A 25,422-nucleotide genomic window follows, 5' to 3' on the forward strand; every position below is an offset into this window, starting at 1 on the left:
GAATTCTTGCTGCACTAGGGATTGGATGTGGGTTGGGGCGCTACTCCTACCGCTACTGTTTTTTGCAGTTTATAGCTGTGTTCTTCTCTTTCTTTCCTTCTTAAAGGAAGGCAGAGCTTAAGGTACCTTAAAAACAAACTGTGTTCATCTAGTGGTAGGCATTTAGGTATTTGTTAGGAGACAAAAATGCTATTTCATAAAATATTAAGTGGAGCTTTACTTTTGCTTAACATATTAGTCATTAGATGATTGGGGAACTCGCCAAGGTTGAATACTCACTTGTTAGCAAACAGGCGCAGCGTTGTGTTGCCTTTTTGTAAAACAAAGTTTATTACATCCACATGAACCTTAGCAGTTTCAAGATCAATTTCTCCTAATGCAATTATTTCCGAGACTTTGTTGAGAATGATTCTTATATCTTCATCTGGTAAGGAATCTGCTTTCTTTGTCATATTAAGAATTTGCATTGCCAAATAGTTAGCATTTTCTACAAATAAAAAAAGACTAAAAGTAAGCATTAGTTTAATCAGGTACATATTGCTTACTCAATACATTTAGAGGGTATATGTGAAACAGGGTTATGGCCCTATTACATAAGGCAATTATGAGCCAAACAGACTGAAAATCGTCATATGTATTAGGCCCAGCTATCAACTAAAATGTAAGCAAATGCTCATTTATTGGCCGATCACAGGTTTAAAATTTGTCATTCATTGACCACAATTTGCCCAGTGTAACAAGGCATATGCAGCCAAGAAATGACAGAAGTAAAGGGCTGCATGAATGATCTAGCGATCGTTCATGTGGCTCTGGATGCCTGATACCGAGCCGTGTAATAGGCCCAGTAAACGAGAGCCTTATCCCCTAAACACAACTCATGAACCTTGCTCTATATCAATGTCCTGAAAAATATCGAACTCATGCAACTGATCACAGTACAAGAACAACTAAAATTTCTACAAGTTTATTTGTTATATCCATCACCAATGCTACTTGATGTAACCAGCTGCATATCCCTGGGCTGGGCTAGTAGTTATAGTGTCATCATTGCCTGCCATGTACCCACCTAAAGGGGACATGTCAAGCAATACCACTTACAGAACCATTATAACTTAATGTTACATGGCCTATCCTCAGTGATAAGTGCACAGGCATATGTATACGCCACTTTCAACTCCATTTTTATTTTGATCAGACTTTTTGATTGCTTCTTATTTATTTATTTTTTTATGGTATAAAAATTCACCAAAAATGCGCTATTTTGGACTTTTGAATTTTTTTTGCACGTATGCCATTGGCCGTGCGGTTTATTTAACAATATATTTTTGGGGTTCGGACATTTACGCACGCGGCGATGCCACATATGTTTGTTTTTATTTTTATTTACACACCTTTTTTTTAAATGGGAAAAGGGGGGTGATTCTGATTTTTCTTAGGGAAGGGGTTAAATCAAAACTTTTTTTATGCAGTGTTATAGCCCCCTCTAGGGACTGTAACATTGCATATACTGATTGCAGGCACTGCTCAATGCATTGCCATAGGAATGCATTGATCAGTGTGTTCTGCGCTTGATTGCTGAAGCCTGGATTTCAGGCTTGGAGCAATCAAATGCAGATCGGACACTGGGACTGGGAAGAAGGTAAGACACCTCCTGCTATCCTCTCAGCTGTATGGGATGCCGCGATTTTACCGCAGCGGTCCCGAACTGCTCCGCTGAACAAACAGGCAGTGTATTCTCCCGTTTTAGACATCTAAAGGGTTAATACTGGACATCAACCCGATCGGCAATGTCTGGTATTAGCCGCGGGTCCTGGTTGCTGATAGCAACTGGGACCCCGCAGATACGAAGCGCGCTCAGCTTCTGAGCGCACTTCACAGATCAGGAGCAGGCCACAGACGTAAATATATGCCCATGGTCGTTAAGGGGTTAATAGGGATGTACAATTGGTAATTAGGATGGCATCATATGGGCACATTAAGAACATAATCAGAGCCAAAAATGCAGTCAAATGTCAGAGTTTAGGTCAATGCCAGGAGGTTGCATCAGGGACAAAATCAGGAACTAGAGTAGGGTCTGAAGTTAAACCAAGGATCAGGTTACCATGAGGGAATGTCAGTGGCAGAATCAGAAGTCAAGGCAGAAAAATCAGGAACACAGGAAAAGAGACAGTACACAGCAGATCCACAAACTAGTAACCCAATTGGAGCACATAGTTTGATGCCAGCGCCAAGTGTGGTTCACCTAGCATCCCAGCTTCCTGTTGTCATGATGATACCAATAGTGCTGCAAAAGACTGTAGGATGAGATTGCTGCTGGTGTACGGCTTGGCATGTACGCTGCTCAAAAAAATTAAGGGAACACTTAAACAACACACTGTAACTCCAAGTCAATCACACTTCTGTGAAATCACACTGTCCACTCAGGAAGAACACTGATTGACAATCAATTTCACATGCTGTTGTGCAAATGGAACAGACAACAGATGTTGCAATTTGCAAGACACCCCAATAAAGGAGTGGTTCTGCAGGTGGTGACCACAGACCACTTCTCAATTCCTATGCTTCCTGGCTGATATTTTGGTCACTTTTGAATGCTGGCGGTGCTTTCACTCTAGTGCTAGCATGAGACAGAGTCTACAACCCACACAAGTGGCTCAGGTAGTGCAGCTCATCCAGGATGGCACATCAGTGCAAAAAGTGGCAAGAAGGTTTTGCTGTTTCTGTCAGCATAGTGTCCAGAGCATTTAGGCGCTACCAGGAGACAGGCCAGTACATTAGGAAACGTGGAGGAGGCCGTAGGAGGGTAACAACCCAGCAGCAGGACTGCTACCTCAGCCTTTGTGCAAGGAGGAGCACTGCCAGAGCCCTGCAAAATGACTTCCAGCAGGCCACAAATGTGCATGTGTCCACTCAAATGTGTCAGAAACAGACTCCATGAGGGTGGTATGAGGGCCCGACATTCACAGGTGAGGGTTGTGCTTACAGCCCAACACTGTGCAGGACGTTTGGCATTTGCCAGAGAACACCAAGATTGGCAAATTCACCACTGGCGCCCTGTGCCCTTCACAGATGAAAGCAGGTTCACACTGAGCACATGTGACAGACATGATAGAGTCTTGAGATGCCGTGGAGAACATTCTGCTGCATTCTGCACATCTGGGACATCATGTCTCGCTCCATCCAGACTGTCCAGGAGTTGGTGGATGCTTTAGTCCAGGTCTGGGAGGACATCTCTCAGGAGACCACCTGCCACCTCATCAGGAGCATGCCCAGGCATTGTAGGGAGATCATACGGGCACGTGGAGGCCACACACACTACTGAGCTTCATTTTAACTTGTTTTGAGGACATTTCATCAAAGTTGGATCATCCTGTAGTGAGGTTTTCCACTTTAATTTGAGTGTGACTCCATATCCAGATGTCCATGAGTTGATAAATTTGATTTCCATTGATAATTTTTGTGTTATTTTGTTGTCAGCACATTCAACTATGTTAAGACGAAAGTATTTCATACTATTAGTTCATTCATTCATATCTAGGATGTGTTATCTTAGTGTTACTTTTTTGAGCAGTGTATGGTAAAGTGAACTTGGAAAACTGAAGAATGAAGTACATCTTCATGGGGATGAAAACTTTTGTCCTGTTGGACAGTTAAACCATACTTTTCCATATTGGAGCTCTCTAGCCTACTGGAAAAGCTGCGTGGCATGCAGTTCACAGTCATACTTTACCAAGCCATTGGTCTAGCCGCAGGATATTCAAAACTCCTGGACAATCTCTGCAGCCCTTCTACAACCCTCTGCTCAAAAATACTGTGTCACTGTATCGTAATAATAAATAGCAAGAGACACACTTACCTGGTGTTACAGTGAAGTTTTCGAGATCCTCAAATGAACTAGGAACACATTTTGCATAGTTTGGATCTCCCCATTCCGTTGTTAATGTGGTAACATTGATATAACTGAAACATACAAACATCAATAGAATGGGAACATGCAATAGAATTGGATTTTTATGAAACATGTCCACAGATTGTGAGTGTATCCTTACTATAATATAATAATATATAATATTTCATCATTTAATATTTATGTAGTAGATTGACCTACAATTGTTTAAAAAAATCCCTCAAATATGCTAAATCTGATATGTGCATCATTGTTAATATACAGTATATCCAATCACTTTATTTCTACAGTTCATTTGTAATGCCATTGCTCTTACCATTCTCGTGTAGCCATACTGTTCAGGTTTTTATGGCAATGTAAACTGGCCTTTTCTGTTGCATTTGTCTCTGGCCATTCATATGGAAAGTCGTCATAGCTTGTGGACTCACTTCTACAATATTCTGCAGCTAAGAGAAAAAACTGAAATACTAATATGAACATGATTAAACATACAGATTGTGCATAAAAAGCAAGAACTGTTTAGAACTGTAATAATATGTATCTGAATTAAAAATAATAATAATTAATAACATTGCTTTTAAATCCTTATGTTCAGTACCTTGTTTTGGAGTATTTGCCTCAAATGCTCTCCTGTTTGTGATACAGAACCCTTCCTCCTCAATATTAACAAATATTAAGTTGCTACAATCACACTTTTTACAGGTCTGCTAACTCCCGGTATAACTGCTAACTCCATTACACTTTCTAGCTCACATTTCACTTTACAGCCATCCCCTCCACAGTTTTCTGAATATGTGCTGATGTTGCTGTGATAGCCTTAAGCTCTTAGACTTAAGTGGTGACTGACATTTCAAACATTTTCCATTTCATTGGCTTTGTGATTAATAACACATTTGTCTCAATTCCCTGTAATCTGGAGTTCTCTGCCTGATGTTAAGCTTATTCAGTCTTTGATAAAAGAAAGACTACGATGGAACCCAAGAACTGGGGGCAGTGCTAGGTTAGAGCTTTGTGCAGGAGAGAAAGATAGCCTGGACCATGTACCTGCAATCTGTGAGCCTGTATGCTTCATCTAGGGGATCCACATTACGAATGAAAAGTCAATCAAGGCTGTTTCTTGTGTTCTTACTACTGTATGTACACAGTGCGTCCTGAATATAACCCACTCTTCTCTCCATTTATCTTGTCATTACTGTTATAAACAGTAGTTCAGTGCTTAGTGTAACCCTTTCTTTCTTGTGCTGCTGCAGTTTTTTTGTATTTCTGTTCTTATAGCACCTTGAAAAGCGATCATTAACCCCTCATTCTTGATCCACTGTACTGTCTGTCTGTTCAGTTTAGTGTACTTTTATGTCATGGAATGCCTGTGAGTGTACTACTGGCAAACAGCCAGCCCTGGTCCTGACCCCTATAATAGAGAAAATAAAAAAGGAGGACTGTGCACTATAGAAGTACTGTAGCTGCCGGACGCTTAATGAATACATGCTGACAGGTTTTTAAAAATCTTTTGAAATGACAGGTAGTCCTTTAACTAGAAACTTTTTTCTATCCATTTATCTATTATCTATCTATCTATCTATCTATCTATCTGCGGAGTAAGGGCTGTAGTAATGCAAGTACTGCATAATTCTAAACATACACTTATTGTCAATGGACTCAGAGTAGAGAATACAAGAATTCCCAAATTCTCAGTCATCTAACAGTAATCTTATTATTATGCATTTCTAGTGTCAGATTATTAGATAATAAAAGTGTTAAACTGAAATAGATGTGTGAATAGGAGAGCAGATTCTGTGGGATTATTACATCTGTTCCATTCCTGTTTACCATCTCCCGGGTCTGCTCTGTAACACTTGCTTGTCTTTTATTATGTTTTCATGTTAAAATAATCTTGGCTTGTTGACAATGAGTCTTTGGTGCATAAGGGGTCCTGTGCAAAAATTGTAAGTGGTCTTCTAAGTGATCATTGAGCAGCTTCTCTCTGATGACTCTCTACGTCTCATTGCCAATATCTTTAGAATATTACAATCCAGCAGTAATTTTGTGACATTCACACAAAGCAGTAAATAGCAGAACTTTGCTCTAGTTTTATTTTATGATGGCAATGAGTCTCCGTACCTATATTGGCACCGATGTATATGGTATGTCTGCCCCTCCATTAAAGAACATGGGCTGTTCTCGACTAATGACTGTATAATAACCTGTGAACCTAATGAGATGATAATAGAAGTCCCTTCCACAAAAACACAGTTCTTAAAACATTGTTGAAAGTAAAGGTCAAGGTAACATAGTTAATATTTATAAAAATTATATTGATTGCAGTAATCTTTAAATTGTTGAGGTCAATATTCACTATAAACTACTATATAGACTGCAAGCCACTATATACAGATTTATTGAAAACCAAAGCTCAGTATGATATAAATTAATACCTACTCCTAGTTAAAGAAAGTTTTATAATCATACATGTTACTAAATCCTTAAATATTATACTGGAGGAATATTTTAAGTCTTTATAGCCACTGTCTTTCCTAGACTCTTGATGGGTTGGAGATCGTGAGATACCAGGGCAACTGCAGTATTCTAATTTTGACTATACTAAGGATCTAGTCTTGTCTTTTGCTCCTTTTCCTGTGTGACAAACATTAGTGTGTAAGTGTTCAATTCAGGGCCAGATTTACCTATACACATAGTAGACCTGTGCTCATATGCAGCCCAGGAGGATATTAATAGGATATTACAGTGCACAGAACACCAAGAGATGCACAGCAGAAACACTACATAGAAAGACACCAATAAGGGAACAAGGAGAAGGCTGCCCAAGGTTGCCGTTGTGTGAAGAGGACCACAATGTTCTGCTTTACTGTGAGCAGAAAGAGCAGACACGCATAGTAAAGCCAAAAACTACTTATAAAGATTTTCCAACAATGAAACCTATTTTTGACTGCCTGACAAATTAGCATATATTGCTAGATTTATTTTACTAACTTTCTTTGGTCTTTCATGTTTTTATTCTGCTTTTGATGAAAACGGTCTGCATTTTTGTCTTCATTAGCTCAACATCTTTAGTAAACCTGTGTATGCTCTAGCTGGGAATTCAGCCAACTGTATCTCCCTCTCTTTAAGTGGGAGGGGTTATAATCAAGAAGGTGTAGTTAGGGGAAGATAGAGTTGGCTGAATTTCCAGCTAGAGTGTACACAGGAAATGGAAGTCCAAAGTCCTTGACACCAGAGAGGAAGTTGGGCTACAGAATACAGCAAATCAGACAATTTGCATCAAAAGCATAAGAAAAGCATAAAGGAATCCAGAAAGATAGTAAAATGACTTTATTTACCAATATATGATAATTTAATAGTAATTGAATGTCTTCTTGTTTTTTTTTTGTACATGGTAGTAAAGTGAAAGGAAAACACAACACATTGGAACTAAATGATATAAAATTTCATGCTTTTTCACCCTTCATCCCATAAATTGTAATGTTATAAACCAAGCATGAAAATTATGTCTTCCCATTGACTTCAGTACTGGAAAATAACAGGTTTTCTTTCATTTATCTTACATCGCAGCCAATAGAACAATAGATGGAAACATTGATAAGATGGAATATAACTTTTTGGAGAATTTATTAAAAGGATACTCCGCTGCTCAGTATTTGGAACAAACTGTTCCAAACGCTGGAGCCGATGCTGGGAGCTTGTGACGTCATAACCCCACCCCCTCATGACATCACGCCCCACCCCCTCAATGCAGGTCTATGGGAGGGGGCGTGACAGCCGTCATAGACTTGCATTGAGGGGCGTGACATGAATTCATGAGGGGGCGGGGCTATGATGTCAGATTCCAAACGTTGAGCTACGGAGTACCCCTTTAACTCTTCCCTAATGCCATGTATTGTGGAGTACTAGTTTTATATATTACTATTTTTATGCGAATTATTTCTCAAAAAAGAGCAGTGAACGGTATAAACTCATAAGATCATTGTATGAAATATAAACAGTTACCTAATGAGGTCACATTCTTCGCAATAAGACTGTGATTTTGTTGTGCATCAAACCCCTCCATTAGAAGACTTCCCAGTTCAACAGCTAGTGCCGCTGTGTTTTGTGAAGAATTTGCACGGACAATGGATTTGGCTATATACCCTTGGGGACTGAAGTAAATATTGCATATTTATCAAAAAATATGTTTCATTTATCAAATAAAACACGACAGATACACATGATAATTATACTAACTTGGAATCCTCATTGGTCTCCCTTTTCTGACGGCACAATCAAGAAAAAAAATCATTTAAAATCGAATCATAATTTAGAGAAATTTTTTTAATAGAAAGGTTATAACAGAAAGGAAGGAACACAAGACAGAACAGTCCTGATGAACTGACATCATGACTGTATTATCGAAAAGGAAAATAGATCAATGGCACCCACCAGTATTGGAGAACAACTCCAAGCTATATGCAGGGTATCCTGTATACAATTCACTGAGACAATGTGCTACGGTGCTACAGAGCTGTGGGGATTCTATGTACCACCATATGTCACTACATAAGTCACCGTATTACAGTGATATGATTCCCCGAAAAACATGGCATTTAAAGGGGTTTCCCACTGAAAAATCCTTTATCCACAGGACAGGGGATAGATGTCTGGTCACGAGGGGGGGAGGGAGTCTCTAGAACGGGGCCCTGTCTCTCTGCACGTTACAGAGACAGCCTGGGCTGCAGACGCACATGCTCCATTCATTTTTATGCGAGCGCCAGACATGTCCAATTGCTGTATTTGGATATTTTTGCTGCTCCCACAGAAATAAGGGAAGCGCGTATTGTCTGCAGCATGCATCATCTCTAAAAACCGGGGCCCTGTTTTTCCTGTGGATAAGGGAGACATGGGGGGAGATTTATCAAAACCTGTCCAGAGGAAAAGTAGCTAAGTTGCCCATAGCAACCAATCAGATTGCTTCTTTAATTTCATAAAAGCAGTGATCTGATTGGTTGCTATAACTTTTCCTCTGGACAGGTTTTGATAAATCTCCTCCATTATTTTTTACTGAGCAGCCCCTTAAAGGGGAAATAAAATGGAATATGCTTTGATATTCTTCTGGCTGATTCATAAAGCAACAGTGAAAGTTACTGCATATAAACTTGCCTGCATATAAAATTAGAGCTTGTACAGAGCCTTGGAGGTTCTACTGAGTTTTAATAGACCATAGGGGAGATTTATGAAAACCTGTGTAGAGAGAAGAGTGGTGCAGTTGCCCATAGCAACCAATCAGATCGCTTCTTTTATGTTTCACAGGCCTTTTTAAAAAATGAAAGAAGTGATCTGATTGGTTGCTGTGGGCAACTGGTCAGCTTTTCTTTTACACAGGCCTGTATAAAAGAAAATCTCTCCTCGTGCATAAATAAATCATAGTCTTGACCACCTAATCTAAAAACAGTAAAGACATTTTTTTTTTTTTTTAAACCTAGTAGGGAAACAATTAGTCTACTGTTGCTACATCTTTCTTAAGGCCTTTGAACAACCCTAAAAAATGATGATAATAATAATAAATCAGTACTTCACTTGTAGAAACTGCTGAAGGTAGTCATGTATTTTCAATAACTCAGCCTAAGGATTATTCAGCCCACTGTTATAGTCTCTCAACCTCCTCTCCTACACATGAATGTTCCCTATGGGGAGTGGAGGGATAAGCCGCAGCCAGACTGCACTGGTGCTGGCTAATTTGTCTGAAAACAATAGGGTTGAACAGTGAGAATCCAACATGTCCAACCCTTCTTTCCACCAACATTACATTATCTGACAGTGGAGAGTCAGGAAGCATTTAGTCTAAAGTGCATTGGCACCTTAAAGGGGTATTTCAGGATTTTTTTTTATTTGACTATGCTACAGTGGGCTGTAAAGTTAGTGTAGTTCATAATATAGTGTCTGCTTCTGTGCGTGACAGTTTTCTCACAATTCTTAAGTGATTTTCACCCCAATATTTATTTTTGACAGCATACAAAATGACTGTTGTCTCAGATTTTTCCCAGCTTGCAATGCGACCGAGACCTGACTGACTAGTCAGCTGATGACAGGGAGCCTGTCTGCTTCAATGGGTGGAGGGATCGCTTGGTGGGAGATAGATCAACTGCAACTAATGCATCAGCTGTAGGCACACTGATTGAAAACCACAGGTCTTTTGAATGGATGCAGCTCATTTATGTTTCAATTGGTGGGGTGGCTGATGTGTGGGAGGGAGGAAAATGGAATTATGGGATTTGTAGTCAGAAAAAGAAAAGTCAAACAGGAAATACCAGTTCACAAAAAGATAGCCACAGTGTTATGGTAATCTCACAACATAGCCATTTAGTCCCAAGACAAGCGCAGATCCTTCCTAAGCATGCCCATTACTGTCTGCCAGGTACGTACAAAAATCCCCTTATGGTGGAGAACCCCTTTAACTCCACTGCAGCCCAGAGATCCAATTCTACCACAAAAAAAACATTAAGGCTAGGTTCACACTACGGAATCTCCGGGCAGAAAATTTTTGCCCGGAAATTCCAAGTGCAGCCAGTGCCGACTGAATCACTTGGCACTAGGATCGCGCGGACACTGGAGTCTCCAATAGACTGCAATGTGTTCCGTGAGTATTTCCGCCTGAAGAATGAGCCACGCCATTCTTCAGGTGAAAATTTCCAAGCGGATTTTCCATTCACAAATTCCGCTTCACAAATTCCGAAGTGTGAATTTGTGAACAGAAACCCATTCACTATACAGTACATTTTAGCAAGCGGAATTTCTGCCTGCAATTTCTAAGCGGAATTGCAGTCGGAAATTCTGTAGTGTGAACCTAGCCTTATTCTACGACAAAAAAAACATTTATGTTTATGTCTCAATGAAAGTTATACATAACAATTCATCTATAACAAAAGATCTTATAGCCTTTTACCTTTTTATAGTTATTTTGTGTATGGACATTCCCAGGATCATTACTGCAGCATACATTAAGATAATAAGATCAGGAGTTAAAATATTGATTATAATGAATCATCAGAAGTATATCCGGAACATGGAAAGAGAATGAAATGTTATATATACAGACATGATTAGAATCAATACCCAATAGTAATCATTTTTGTAGTATTCAATATAAGATTGTTTATTCCCAATTCTCATATCATAAAATGATCATTATAAGACAGAATAACATCACAAGGTATATTGATGATATCCAGAAATCTACATACATAAAAATTCTGCTTACAATATGGAAGGGGCCTCTTATTGACATTATGATTACAAATGACAAAGAACCTGTAACGCCCACATTCAAAGGTAATATGCCCCCTTTGTTCACAGTACATGTGAGCGTGGGTCCACACTGCAGATTTACTGTTACTGGTAGTTTTCTGATTGAAACGTTCAAAACAATCTGTTTTTATATATATATATATATATATATATATATAATTACAATAATACTGCTTTTAGAGTTTATTTACACACACTGGGTCCGCAGTTGTGGATCTGCAGTGGTAAAATCCGCAATTGTGGATAAGATTTGCCTTGTAAAATTCAAGTCTGAAAAAGCAGAGTTTACAACTTCAAAACTGCAGTGAATCCTGTGTGACTGCACCCTTAAAAAAATGATCAAACTTTTTTTGAACAAAATATGTATTATTACAATTGCCCTATTCGGACCACCTATAACTTCTTATTTTTCTGTCTATGAGGCTGTTTGAGGTCTCATTTTATTTGTGCCATGATCTGTAGTTTTTATCAGTACCATTTATGCATATATGTGACTTTTTGATCACTTTTTATAAAATTTTAGTATGGAATGTGATGTGACCAATAATCAGCAACATTGAAATTTGGTGTTTTTTTTTTTTTTTTTGCGCTAATGACGTATTGTTATATTTTAATAGCTCTGACAATTCTGGACATGGCGATACCAAATATGTTGTTGTTTAGTTTTTTGAAGGGGATGTTATTAGAAAAATGGGAAAAGGGGGAGATTTGACATTTGTATTAGGGGATAGAGCTTTTTTTGAGATATATATATATAATTAGATTACTAAAGTCACATTGGGGATTTTAATTAGTATTTATTAGATTGCTAATGCTGAACAATGCTATGTTATGTATAGCATTGCTCAGTTATATTGGTGCTCAGTTACATCAGCACTCTGCTAGCTCTGAATGAGGCAGAGGCATTAGGAACAATTGCTCCCCCTCAAAATCACATTGCAGGGGTGCCAATCAGCTTGCTCCTGTCAGAAACATCTTAAATGCCGCATTTTGGACATTTAAGAGGTTATTGAGTGACATCTGAGTCATTGTTGATGGCGGCTGCAGCCATCACTCACTGTCTATGAAGCGAGCACAGATATTGCGCTTGCATCATAGATTCTGCATGCACTGCATGATGTACATTTACGGCATGGTGTGCCAAGTACCAGATGACCATGCTGTACACGAACGTCATTTGTAGAATATAGGTTAAGGTCCTTTTAGATGGGCTGACAAGGGAAGGATAACAAGTGCCATTCTTGTTGATCAGTGCTTTGCACAGCTCGATCAGTCATGCCAACCTTAAAGGGGAACTCCGGTGGAAAACATTTTTTTTAAATCAACTGGTGTCAGAAAGTTAAAACAGATTTGTAAATTACTTCTATTAAAAATTATTTGTCCTTCCAGTACTTATTAGCAGCTGTATGCTACAGAGGAGATTATTTTCTTTTTGAATTTCTTTTTTGTCTAGTCCACAGTCTTCTCTGCTGACACCTGATGCCCGTATCAGGAACTGTACAGAGCAGCATAGGTTTGCTATGGGGATTTTCTCCTGCTCTGGACAGTTCCTGATACGAGCATCGGGTGTCAGCAGAGAGCACTGTCAAAAACATTTTTTCTCTGTAGCATACAGCTGCTAATAAGTACTGGAAGGATTAAGATTCTTAAGTAAAAGTAATTTACAAATCTGTTTAACTTTTTGGCACCAGTTCATTTAAAAAAAAAAAAGTTTTCCACCGAAGTACCCCTTTAACATCATCATTGTTGGCCACAAATGATCTGCATACAAAGGGCAATGTGCAGCTGCTGCAGATTTTATTGGCTTCATCCAATCATCCAACAAACATGCGTTTGCCCATTTGTCGGTTAATTGCTGGGCCTTTTATACTATCCAGTTATCAGGAATAAGCGTCCCTACAAATGCACATTTGCCGATAATTGTCCAGTGTAAAGGGCCTATAGAGTCTGATATCTCCCTACAGCCTTTATTGTTTGCATGGAGCGTCATCTGGTGAATTTGCATTTGAAAGTGTGTGTTTTCTTTAACCAGGTATTCTGGGTAATCTGATATAGAAAAAACAATTCCATTGTATTATAGCAGCTCATTAAGCTGTTAGGAATGAGTCTGGAGAATAAGCTTTCTGAACTGTAAATGCTGCTCTGAACAGACTGTAGCTCATGATTAATATACAGTAAGTCAATTAAATTATTTACAATATTATTTAACTTTCTTTTGTTAAATAATTAAATCCATATATACATTATAGCATGATGTTCAAAGGTAAGCATACATCTAAGCTAGGGCTCCATGGTGACATTCCCATTACCGATTAGCAGAATACAACCTTAACATTAACCTCTGGAAGAAAAGGGTCAGAGATTCTTGCAATGGATGCAAGTTACATGTGACTTTTTCCTCATAGAGAAACATTGAGATCCCTATGCCTTAATGTCATATATTTTAGATATTATTACAATTTTTAATTTTTTAGGCAGCTTTGATATAAACTACTTTTTCAAAGTAACATAATGTTAATCTCTGTAAAGGTAATTTTACCAACACGTATATAAGTTATTCTGATGGATCCCACAGTGACAAATTCCAACCTGTCCGTCAATCCCTGGCTCTGTGACATCCTCATGTGATCCCTATGATGTAGCATCACTACAATAGGCATCAAGATAATTTGGCTGTGTTCTAGTTTCCAGCAATGTGGGTGACCAGGAACACTGCTGCTGCTCCTTTATTCTGAAGACTGTGGTGGCATCAGACCCACCCTCTATCAGTAAGTGATGGCATATGTTAGAGACATGCCATTGCTTACCATCCTGGGAAGACCCCTTTAATTTTAGAGATGGGGAGAGTTGTTTCGCTCATCCCATTATTGAGGATACATACCTCTCGGTTTTAAATACAATAATCTGAACTGCAGCAAATTCTGTGTTGTTAAGAAGTTGGTTCATCTGAGAAAAAAAACCATACAACAATTATAGAGGGAAAAATTATGATCTGACTAAAGAGTCTGTGTTAATTGTTATGTTATTTTAGTTTTTTGTAAGATAAATCTAAATGGCTTTGATTGGCTACTAACATGGAAGGTTCTACTAAGGCTGCATTCACACTACGCTGCCTACAGCTGGGAAATTTCAGAACCGGGAGCTCCTGTATCCCAGCCGGACCAGCTCTGAAACCCGTTCACCCAATCGGAGTTAGACAGTGACTTTGATCAGCTCATTTTTGCCCCGTATCCAGTTTTGTGACCGGAATGTGAATGAGAAGCCGCGCAGTTCCGGCTGGGATATGGGGGCTCCCAGTTTAGAATTTTACCAGCCAGACCCTGGAGCCGTTGGCAGCAAACATAGTGTGAATGCTGCCTAACAGAGGAGGACAAGCACCCCATGACTGTCATAGATGTGACAGTGCAAACATCACATGGTCCCTCTGCATGGTTGGAAAGTTGTGAGCATACTAGGGAGCATTATTAATAGGATTATTTTGGACACCCATTTGGCGAGCGATGTCCCCACAATTAGTGAGAAACTTTGTCTTACATGGTTGGGAGTTATGTTTTTTGAGACTAATGCCATCTGTCTGTTCTTTCTCTTGTTTCAGTGGACAAAATTCTTACCGTATTTTGTATAAGGGAAAGAGCCATATGTTCATCCATCAGTTGTGTGCTTCGGCTTATGAACTTTATTTGAACAACATAGAAAGTAACTAAAAATAAATCATATGGGCAGAGAAAAATTAGAAATATGAGGTACACAAAGTTCAAGAAATATATTGTATACTAATGATTATCAGTCCTGTATAACATTGTCAGGTTTTGTTATTTTCTGAGGCAGTATTAAATGGTAACTGTTACCCCAAAAAAATGTTTGACACATCCTACAGGTTTCAAGTGGCTACTTTGAGTTATGTATTATGTTATTATTTTTATTTTATAATTAAGTTCATATTACAGTAGTGAAGCACAGATAGCAAAGATCACAGTAGAATTTCTGGACGGAATCCACCTGAAAAATTCTGCTCGGAAATTCAGTTGCAACAGAGTCCATTGTTTTCAAAGGAATTCTGCTGTACCATGAACACAGCAGAATTCCTGCGGCAAAAACATCTACAATGAAAGTTCAAATTACGGACTCTGCAGAAAGAATCGGCTCTGAAATGCATTGCCGTCTATGAAGAAGGCGCATTCCCCAGCAGTCATAGTGCCAGCTTACTCCCCTTGTGTTATTTTTCATTGTGAGATCAACCCCGGCTGGGTCCCTTTTCAGTTTCATGGTCTGTCTATATCATATGTAAACCCTTATATTATGGTATGTCAAAATTAGAGATGAGCAAGCAAAGCCCATATAAACTGATCTCACTCAGAATTTTGCCTAAAATGTTATTTGTCAAAAATTAGAACTTTGCCATGCTCAGTTTACTCGAGTCTGGCAACAGAGCTATTATAGAGAAGGGATGAGAAACACATGGCATTTTGGCACCATTTTAGCATAGGTTGAGGTAGGAAAACTGAGATGAAGTCTGAGTAGCCCAGCATACTTTGCAGCTAGCAGCAGGATCACATGATTACAGATTAGCCAATCATTGCTTGCATACAGCTGCCCAGGCTAATCAGGAGACAGCATAGGGGTGGGTCTAAAAGGAGTGATAAACCCCTATGCACTGCATTGCTGCCACCATCTTTGATAGAGAGCTTAGCAGTAAGCAGTGCACAGAAGTGTGGTGACCCAGTACAGAATATAGTATTCTGCCTATCCTGTGTGGCAGATGTTGTCTTCAGTGTCTGTCTTGGGCCCACACTACTCAGGACTCAATATAATGCAATGTTATGCTATGGATAATGTTCTGGCATTTTCTGTGTACCTGTTGCTTTATGCCTGTTAGAAACCTGTTGTTAGGGGAGTATGCATGTGATAAACCATGTGACTTGTTAGCCAAATGGGAATCCTCCAAATCTTCCCCTTATATAGTGTGGTAGAAGTCCAGAGTTCAGTTCAAGAGAGGAGAGAGTTTAGCTAAGGTGCAGTTTAGAGAAAGTCTGAAGAGAGAGTGTGAGGTGTTCTGAGGAGGCATCAAGTCTAATCCTGCAACCACGCATCTTCTAAAGCGAATCCCCACCACCCAGGTGAATGTCAAGCCTAGCGGTAAGCACTAAAGTCCCGGGGAACCAAGTCAGTCATTCAAGCCAGTCATACAAGTCAGTCATTCAAGTCACTAAGGGGTGGCCATACAGCAAGTCAGTCATATACAGCACAATTAACTACAAGTCCCAGAAAGATGATAAGCTTCCAAGATTTACCCTGCACCTTCATACCAATCTGAGCTGTAATGGATTTTACATCTATCCTGCCTCAGTAAAGTCAGTTTTTTCATAACCTTGTGTCGGAGTACTTATTGCCCCATGCCTGGCCCAGGAGAAGCTGGATCAACCTCGGATGGTATTTAGGTTAACCGTGCCCTGGCATCACGAAAAGGTTAATTGCACATTACCGTCACCACAGAAGAAATATGGAACTACTGATTCCAGAAAGTTTTCACGCTACAATACAAAGCATTTTGAGCATGCCCCTCTGGCAAACAAGGTGCAAAAGTCAAAAGTCTCTTTAACAAAAAACTAAAAGAAAAAACCCTTATGTTTGTTGAAATTAATCAGTCATGAATCAGTGAGGAATTTGGAACTCTTGTGCCTATGTCTTTTGATGAGTTAGTACTACCACTACCTGCTGTCCATGGGATACAGATACCATCAGTCCACCACTGCCTGCTCTCCTTTTGCTGCTACAACTATCATCAGTCCACCACTGTCTGCTGTGCTCTGGTTACAGCTACCACCAGTCTACCGCTGCCTGCTGTCCACTGGCTACAACTACCACTAGTCCACCACCCTTGCTGCTACTACTACCAGCCTGGCCTACAAATACACAACCCATAATCCTTAATATTTTTATGCTTTTATACAAAAGCTATTTCTTCTTCACTCTTTTGTATACCAATCCTGTTGCAACTCTCAAAAGGGAGAATTTTTTGATCGTTTGGAAAAAGCCATTGCATCTTCTGATATCTCCATGTGCATTATAACATCGGCAGGCATACTACCTCAAACTGGGACATGCAGCTTTGTTTTAGTGTTAAAAAGCAATGCATATACAAAATCTGCTAGTGCACTGTTTATAAACAAGCTACAGTATTAGTTTTCGTGGGTTACCGCAAGTCGCCATGACTTTGGTATTAACTTAGCCTTAACACCACTTTAACACAACTTGAATACATTCCTATGTTATACCGGTCTTTAGAACTCTTATGCAATGTTATAAATGTGTTTTAAGAGTAATTGCATTGACAATTCATGTAGAACTTATTTGTGACAAACCAAACTTTGTGGAAAAGTTCTAAACTTTTCAAAAGCTTTTTCAAACTCTAGTCAAAATGTGTATACAGTGTTCTAAACAAGATAGAGTTAAATAGGCACTCTCATTAAAATTAGAGTTTTTTTTATTTATGTTTAAAAAAGTTGCCACGAGGTGTCTGCCTACTTGTCCAGAGTACATTTTCCCCCATCTCTTGCACAGACTTTGGACTTCTGCTGGCCTGGCAGAAGTCCAAAATCAGAAAATGCAGCCTTAGCCAATCATAGTTCATCTCACACTGAACTGCTCTGGGCTGTGTGCAACAGAATGAGGGAGGAAGTTCTCTCCTGTATCTGCTTCAGGTGATGTCACGCCTGCTGGGTAACGCCCCTTCCCAGTCTGTGAATCTGACTGAGACTGAGCAGAAAATACAGAGCAATATAAAGGCAGAAAACGAAAAAATAATAAAAATAAAGGCAGGGGGTGGTTTATCATGATGGGGGCAGTGAACTGGGAGGATTATAAAATTTAACAAGATCATGAGAGGTTCTCTTTAAAGACTTTCTACATAATCTAGTTCCAAATGTGGGCAACATTAATCTTCTATCACTTACCTACATTTGCTGGCAACAGTATTGTGCTGTTTGTGGAGGGGAAATATGTGGTTTCTGAATGTGAAACAGGTGATTCTGTCACCCCACTAAGAGTAATATGTGGAGATGTAGATAAACTACTACTTGAAGTATTCACAGTTGATGGTGAGGAAGAGCTCGAGAAAGCACTGGATACATTAGTAACGGTTGATGGTGAGGAAGAGCTCGAGAAAGCACCGGATACATTGGTAATGGTTGATGGTGAGGAAGAGCTGGAGAAAGCACTGGATACATTAGTAACAGTTGATGGTGAGGAAGAGCTCGAGAAAGCACTGGATACATTAGTAACAGTTGATGGTGAGGAAGAGCTGGAGAAAGCACTGGATACATTAGTAACAGTTGATGGTGAGGAAGAGCTGGAGAAAGCACTGGATACATTAGTAACAGTTGATGGTGTTGCAGACTTAGTTGGTGGAGATGTAGTCGTAGTCTGAAGTGTTGTTCCAGTCATGGGCTTAGACATTATATCAGGCTGTGTGGAGATGATAGGAGCTTTTGTACTTACAACCTGAGGATCTGCAAATAACACAACATCATTAAAATAATTTGGACATGTTTTATGTAGAACAAATGTTTATAATATCATGGCGAGAATTTATCATATGCAGCGCTTGCGCTTACTTCTGTGGGCAAGTTTCAAGTGTGCAAACATCAATTTGTATAATGAATTTGTACAGTTCTGTAAATGCACTTTTTGCATGTATGGTTTATACGTCACCTATTGAATGGAGTTGCACCAAAAAATTAGACTTTTCAAAAAGTCACATATACCCTGTTTCCCCGAAAATACACCCTACCCCGAAAATAAGCCCTAGTTGTATTATAGGGGGTTCGCTGCAATATAAGCCCTACCCCGAAAATAAAACCTAGGCCAGTGGTCTTCAACCTGCAGACTTCCAGATGTTGCAAAACTCCAACTCCCAGCATGCCCGGACAGCCGTTGGCTGTCCGGGCATGCTGGGAGTTGGAGTTTTGCAACATCTGGAGGTCCGCAAGTTGAAGACCACTGACCTAGGCAATGCCCGGGCTGCAAATATTAAAAAACACATTTTGACTTACCTTCGTTTTCCGTTCCCCCGTTGCTAAGGAACCGGCCTCACTGTTCTCCGCTGCTCTTGCTGCTTCCTGGTGTTGGGACGTCTCAGAGCCTTAAATGTTGTTCAATGTACATATGGTACCGTAAATAAATAAGCCCTACCCTGAAAATAAGTCCTAGTGTGTTTTTGGTGACTAAAATGAATATAAGACCCAGTCTTATTTTCGGAGAAACACGGTAATACAGGGGGCTAAAAACACAGTACACTGAAAACATGCCCCTATTATACTGAAGTCGTGGCAAGGATTTGACTTTCATGAATGTTTGATAATCAGATCATGTATGAGTGATATGAGTGACATTTTGTGGTGCTGAAATTAACACTTTAAACCCCTAGCATATGGTGGTGCTAAAATTAACACTTTAAACCCCTAGCATAACAACTAGATAGATGGGGGTCGGGTCATTCCCGTCATTCAAGGGACACAGGACCCTGTTCTAGCAATCAGAACTTTACTAATCCAGCAGTTTTTTTTTAGGATCAGAATAGCAAACTTGCTGTGCTTTCCTATACAGCAGAAAAAATGATGCTGATACAGTATATATCAGCCCAGCAGATACCAAAAGGAAATTCTAGTGGTACCAATTAAAGAAGATGTCTTATCTCCTGCGGACAGGGGATAAGTTTTAGATCGTGAGAGGTCCGACCGCTGGGGCCCCCCTCAATCTCCTGTTCCGAGCCCCGGCTCTCCCCGGGAGCTCCGTGTCAATACCCACGCCCGAAGCGGGGATTGCCACGCCCTCTCCATATATCTCTATGGGAGAGCTGAACAAAGATGTATGGAGGGGGTGTGGTGGCCTCTGCTTTGGGCGGGGTTTTGATGCCCAGCTACCAGGGAGAGCCGGGGCTCCATACAGGAGATCGCGAGGGGCCCCAGCGGTTGGACCCTGCACAATCTAAAACTTAACCCCTATCGTGCAGATAGGGGATACGCTTTTCTGTAGTTTTAAGCATGAGCTGTCTTCTTTAAAGCCATAGGGAATCCATGCACCTGGTTGTCATATACCTCAGTAGAATTCGTGGCACGTTTTCCTCAAATACATACTCATATTTTAAACAGACATGTATTGGATAGTCACAGATGGTTAGTTGCAACCATAGCTGTAACTATTGCTAACCCTAAATGGCTGTGGAAGGAGGGGGCAGTGGTTGCAGATGGCGGGTTATTACCTGGCGTTGTCTTGCCCTCAGGTGACTCCTGATGTATAGAGGTGCTGTTCCAAGATGTTATTGGCACCGCAGATGTTGTTCTCAGTCCTGGTGGACTGTGATATGTTGAGGATATATTACCAGTTGTAGATACATTATTGCCAGTTGGTAAATCAACACTAGAATTAGTTAGTAGATCACTTCCAGATAAGGTCTCTGTGGTAGCAGCTGTAGTAGAGAATTTAGGTTGGGCTGATGTGCTTGTCGGCATAGTATTAGGCAGCTGTGCAGATGTCAAGTTGTCACTGGTACTGCTGCTAGTTGTCTCCTTCTGAGTTACTGATGTGGAGAGAATACTAGGAGTGATTGTTCCAGAAGTGGCTGCAGGTAAGGTCTCAGTGGTTACTGAATTCTCTGGAGAGGGTGTTGATGCCCTGGTAGAAGTTGTGCCTGGATACAAAACACATTTTGAATTAACATTGTACTCTATTTACAGTATGATTCCTTGCAGTGGAGTACAATATGCTCGTAAATGGCCAATGTCTACTCATAGTATCTTTGTGAATGTAGAAATTAAAGTAACATGATAAGGAGAGAAACTTATACAAGATTAGCAGACATGAACATGGGGATAGGAAGTATTTGGGAATACGGGTAAGCAGACAGGTCACTGTATGGCCAACCTAAGCTCTTTAGAGCAGACCTGTCATCGGGGTTTTAGGATATAAAGTATGGGAATGGCTGTGTAGGCCTTTGACCCCGAATCAGTACATACCGCTCATTATTTAACTGACACCTCCACAGAGATATCATAAAGAAGATATAAAAATTAGACTTCGGGGCCCACTGAGTGTTCCCCTTCACCACTTAGTCACTCCCCTCTATGCTCTGGTCACCCTCACTATGAACCAGATTGACATACATTATGCTGTATTGTCACCCCACCGCTCCCCAGTAATCTAGCATCCAAGGAGAATGCCCAGTGGGTTTCAAAGCCTAATTTGTATATCTTTTTTAAATCTGATATCTTGGGCTGGAGGGATCAATTAACTAATGAGAGGTATGGATAGATTTAGGGTCAAAAGTCCTATTTAGCCATGGCTTTACTTTATACCCTAAAAACCTGCTAACAGGTCTGCTTTAAAGGGGTATACCCTTCGGAGCATGGTATCTGCTATTCTCAGAATATAGAAATAACATGCTGATCAACTAGGGTCTGACTGCTGGGATCCCTACTGAATCATAGAATGAGGGGAAATTGCACTCAGGAATGAAGAGAGCACACCGCACAGTAATGGCCAGCACCCCATGTATTCTCTATGGAACGTTTGAGCATTGCTGAGTGCTGAGCTATGTACAGGGGATGCACAGCTGGGAATACCTATTTAATGACACTTTTTTGTGTGCCTAATAGGTTTTGTGTCCATATTGTGCTTATATAAAAGCAGCCTAACTCTAGTAAGTAAAATGTATGGACTGAGAAGGATAGGAGAAACTAACATACAATAGCATGTGTGCTCTCAATTTTTAGGACAAGCATTTTAAGAGTGATTTAAAGGTCTGATTAGGGGTGTATTCACATGTACAGTATCCTGTATATTTGACTAGCAGGATTTAAAGCTGCAGATTTTATGCTGCACATTTCAATGAAGCTGAACACAGCTTCAAATCTGCAGCATCAAATCCGATGCATAAAATATGTGCAGGATACTGTACGTGTGAATACACCCTAAAACTAGGTTCACATCATATTTCTGCATTTATTTTTTTACAGAAAGCAGGTGGCTGGAAAGTGGGTAAACAGAATTACAATGCAAGTCTATAGGACTTCTGTATACTACCCAGCTGCATAGAGCAGAGATGAAGGGCACAGGACTTGCTGTATACTTCTGCCCCAATCAGTGGTAGTCTCAGCTCCCAGACCATCACAAATACAAACTTCTGACAAGTCACTATTTCATGTCAGAAGTTTGTTGTAATGAAAGGTACACTTTATGGGGGTACTCCGGTGCTTAGACATCTTATCCCCTATCCAAAGGATAGGGGATAAGATGCCTGATCACGGGGGTACCGCCACTGGGGACACCCGTGATCTTGCACGCAACATTCCAGTTAAAATCAGTCCCCGGATGTCACGCCCCCTCCCATAGGCTTGCATTGAGGGGCGGAGCGTGACGTCACATGGGGGCGGAGGCGTAACGTCACACACCGCCCGCCTGGTGGTCGCCGGTAATCAGACCAGGAGCGAACACGCTTCGGGGACTGGTTTTAACTGGGGTGCTGCGTGCAAGATCACGGGGGTCCCCAGCGGCGGGACCCCCGTGATCAGGCATCTTATAAGATGTCTAAGCGCCGGAGTACCCCTTTAAGACTGTGTTGCTGTTTTTCCTGGTTTTTTTTTTCTGAAGACAGTCTCTATTTTGTCAATCCTGTTTAAAAAAAAGTGATCCTAATGGAAACTTGTCAAACACACTCATTTAGCCATGACAGATATCCCACTGAAAACCGATGTCTGTCAAATGGATCTGATAACGGATCCATTTCCAAAAACAAAAGTCAAGTGAAGATTAATACAAGATAGCCAGAAGTGAACAGACCCTAATTCCAAGCTTTAGGACAAATACTGTTAATAAATCATAAAATAATGACTACTAAAGGAGGCACAGAGACAGCAATCATACCCAGGACCTCAAGCCTAAGTTGCCCAATGAAACATCTGGCACATTAGAAAATAACAGTTTAACAAGTGACCTGTGATAGATAGTGGATCCCTGTTATATATTTCGCATTGGAGCCCAGAATCCTCAGACTATGGCTATTTATCATCATAAACCTAAATAATAAAGAAGTTATGGCAGCTATCAGGTTCTTCAGTAATGGACAAAATGTAGGTAGTACATACCAAGAGTTGGGGTCGGAGTAGTTGTACTTGCTTCTGGTGTTGGTATAACTGATGCATTTGCTGATTTAGGAACAAAGAAAAAAAAAAATCTTAAAGTTTGCAAAATGTGTATAGAAGTGTACATAAAAAGACAAAGGAGGTTTGGTTTAGATAATTCCTGCCCATACTGTATCTTCATAGCATTAGACTCATAAATGCGTTGCTTCTATCTACTTGTCTTTCATTCGTACAGTATTTTGTCCTATATTCTGTGAAATAAATATTTAACCACTTAAGGACCAAGCATTTTTCTGTTTTTGCACTTTCGTTTTCCTCCTTACCTTTTAAAAATCATAACCCTTTCAAAAAAAACATATGAGGGCTTTTTTTTTTTTTTTGCACCACCAATTCTACTTTGTAAAGAGTCATCAATCATTTTACCCAAAAAAAACTACGCCGAAACGGAAAAAAAAAATAATTGTATGACAAAATTGAAGAAAAAATGCAATTTTGTAAATTTTGGGGGCTTCCGTTTCCACACAGTTAATTTTTCGGTAAAAATTACACTTTATCTTTATTCTTTATTAAGTCCATATGATTAAAATGATACCCTACTTATATAGGTTTGATTTTGTCGTACTTCTGGAAAAAATCATAGCTACATGCAGGAAAATGAATACATTTAAAATTGTCATCTTTTGACCCCTAGAATTTTTTAATTTTTTCGCATACGGGGCTGTATGTATGTATATTTTGCCACGTGATCTGGTTTTTATTGGTACCATTTTTGTTTTGATCTGACTTTTGATCGCTTTTTATTAATGATATATTTTTATAGTTCAAACATTTACGCACATGATGATACCACATACCATATGTTTATTTTTATTATGTTTATATATTTTTTATATGGAATTTGGGAAAAGGGGGTGATTTGAACTTTTAATAAGGAAGGGGTGAATGTGTGGTTTAAAACTTTTTAAATATTTTTTTTTACTTTTTTAGTCCCCTTAGGGGACTTTTAGTAGGAATCATTAGATTCCTCATACAGATCAATATGGTTCCATAAAACCACATTGGTCTGTGAGCTCTGCGCTCGATTGATAAAGCCTGGTCCTGCCAGGAGACCTACCTAAGCAGTGGATCGCCCCCCCCCCCCACGATCGCGCAGTGGGGGGGGGGTCGATTCACTCCACTGGACCACCAGGGAAGGGATAAAGGCACCTTTAGACACCGCTGTCAGCTTTGACAGCGGTGATCTAAAGGGTTAATAGCCCCCCGTGGAGATCACCGCATGTGGGCTATTAACTTCGGCCCCCAGCTACAGAAATCAGCTGGGGGCCGGCCGGTATGACGCAGGCTCGAGCCATACCCAGTTAAAGGCACATGGACGAGTATAGACATCCATGGTCGTTAACAGGTCAAAAAGTACCTATCATCATCTAAACTCTCCCAAATCCCCCTCCCATCTGTCCCTGACTCAAACTCACTCTATCCCTGTAATTTGTATGAAAACCCCATATCAATACCTTTTTCACCTCCTGTTCAGCAGCTCAGTCTCTTGCCATGTGTGAGGAGGAAGGGGGTGTGGCCCGGCAGGCACAACGTCATTTGAAGCCTGCCAGGCTGACTTCCGTCCTTCTTCCTCTATGCTGCGATCCCTCTCGGGAGCACGCATTGAGCCTGTGAACACAGCACGGCCGGCAGATCTGAGTCTCCTCCTCTCTTCTGGACATAAAGACAATGATGGGATCATAAATATAACTAATTCATAGTTTTATATATATATATATATATATATATATATATATATATGTTACGCCGAGCGCTCCGGGTCCCCGCTCCTCCCCATAGAGCTCGCAGCATCCTCTCATTCGCAGCGCCCCGGTCAGACCTGCTGACCGGGTGCGCTGCGATATTACTCCCAGCCGGGATGCGATTCGCGACGCGGGATGCGCCCGCTCGCGATGCGCATCCCGGCTCCTGTACCTGACCCGTTCCCCGTCTGTGTTGTCCCGGCGCGCGCAGCCCCGCTCCTTAGGGCGCGCACGCGCCGGGTCTCTGCAATTTAAAGGGCCATTGCGCCACTGATTGGCGCAGCAG

At 40.4% G+C, this 25,422-nt stretch overlaps 1 protein-coding gene across 6 annotated transcripts in view; it reads right to left on the reverse strand.

Moving 5' to 3' along the window:
- ADGRG4 (adhesion G protein-coupled receptor G4) overlaps window positions 1-25,422 on the reverse strand; it is a 114,816-nt gene that overhangs the window by 39,759 nt on the left and 49,635 nt on the right. For 5 of the 6 annotated variants that reach the window (XM_056540140.1, XM_056540142.1, XM_056540143.1 and 2 more), the window contains 11 exons: window positions 23,341-23,400; window positions 20,460-20,888; window positions 18,154-18,708; window positions 14,812-14,900; window positions 14,082-14,146; window positions 10,839-10,881; window positions 8,144-8,169; window positions 7,910-8,058; window positions 4,224-4,374; window positions 3,857-3,960; window positions 280-487 (listed from right to left, as the gene is read on the reverse strand). In XM_056540140.1, coding sequence (XP_056396115.1) covers window positions 280-487; window positions 3,857-3,960; window positions 4,224-4,374; window positions 7,910-8,058; window positions 8,144-8,169; window positions 10,839-10,881; window positions 14,082-14,146; window positions 14,812-14,900; window positions 18,154-18,708; window positions 20,460-20,888; window positions 23,341-23,400 — 1,879 coding nt within the window. The remainder of the gene's footprint in view (window positions 1-279; window positions 488-3,856; window positions 3,961-4,223; window positions 4,375-7,909; window positions 8,059-8,143; window positions 8,170-10,838; window positions 10,882-14,081; window positions 14,147-14,811; window positions 14,901-18,153; window positions 18,709-20,459; window positions 20,889-23,340; window positions 23,401-25,422) is intronic. The other variant, XM_056540141.1, reaches the window with a different exon arrangement.

The sequence above is a fragment of the Hyla sarda genome, chromosome 9 (assembly GCF_029499605.1).
Source record: "Hyla sarda isolate aHylSar1 chromosome 9, aHylSar1.hap1, whole genome shotgun sequence".
Taxonomy (NCBI): Eukaryota; Metazoa; Chordata; class Amphibia; order Anura; family Hylidae; genus Hyla; species Hyla sarda.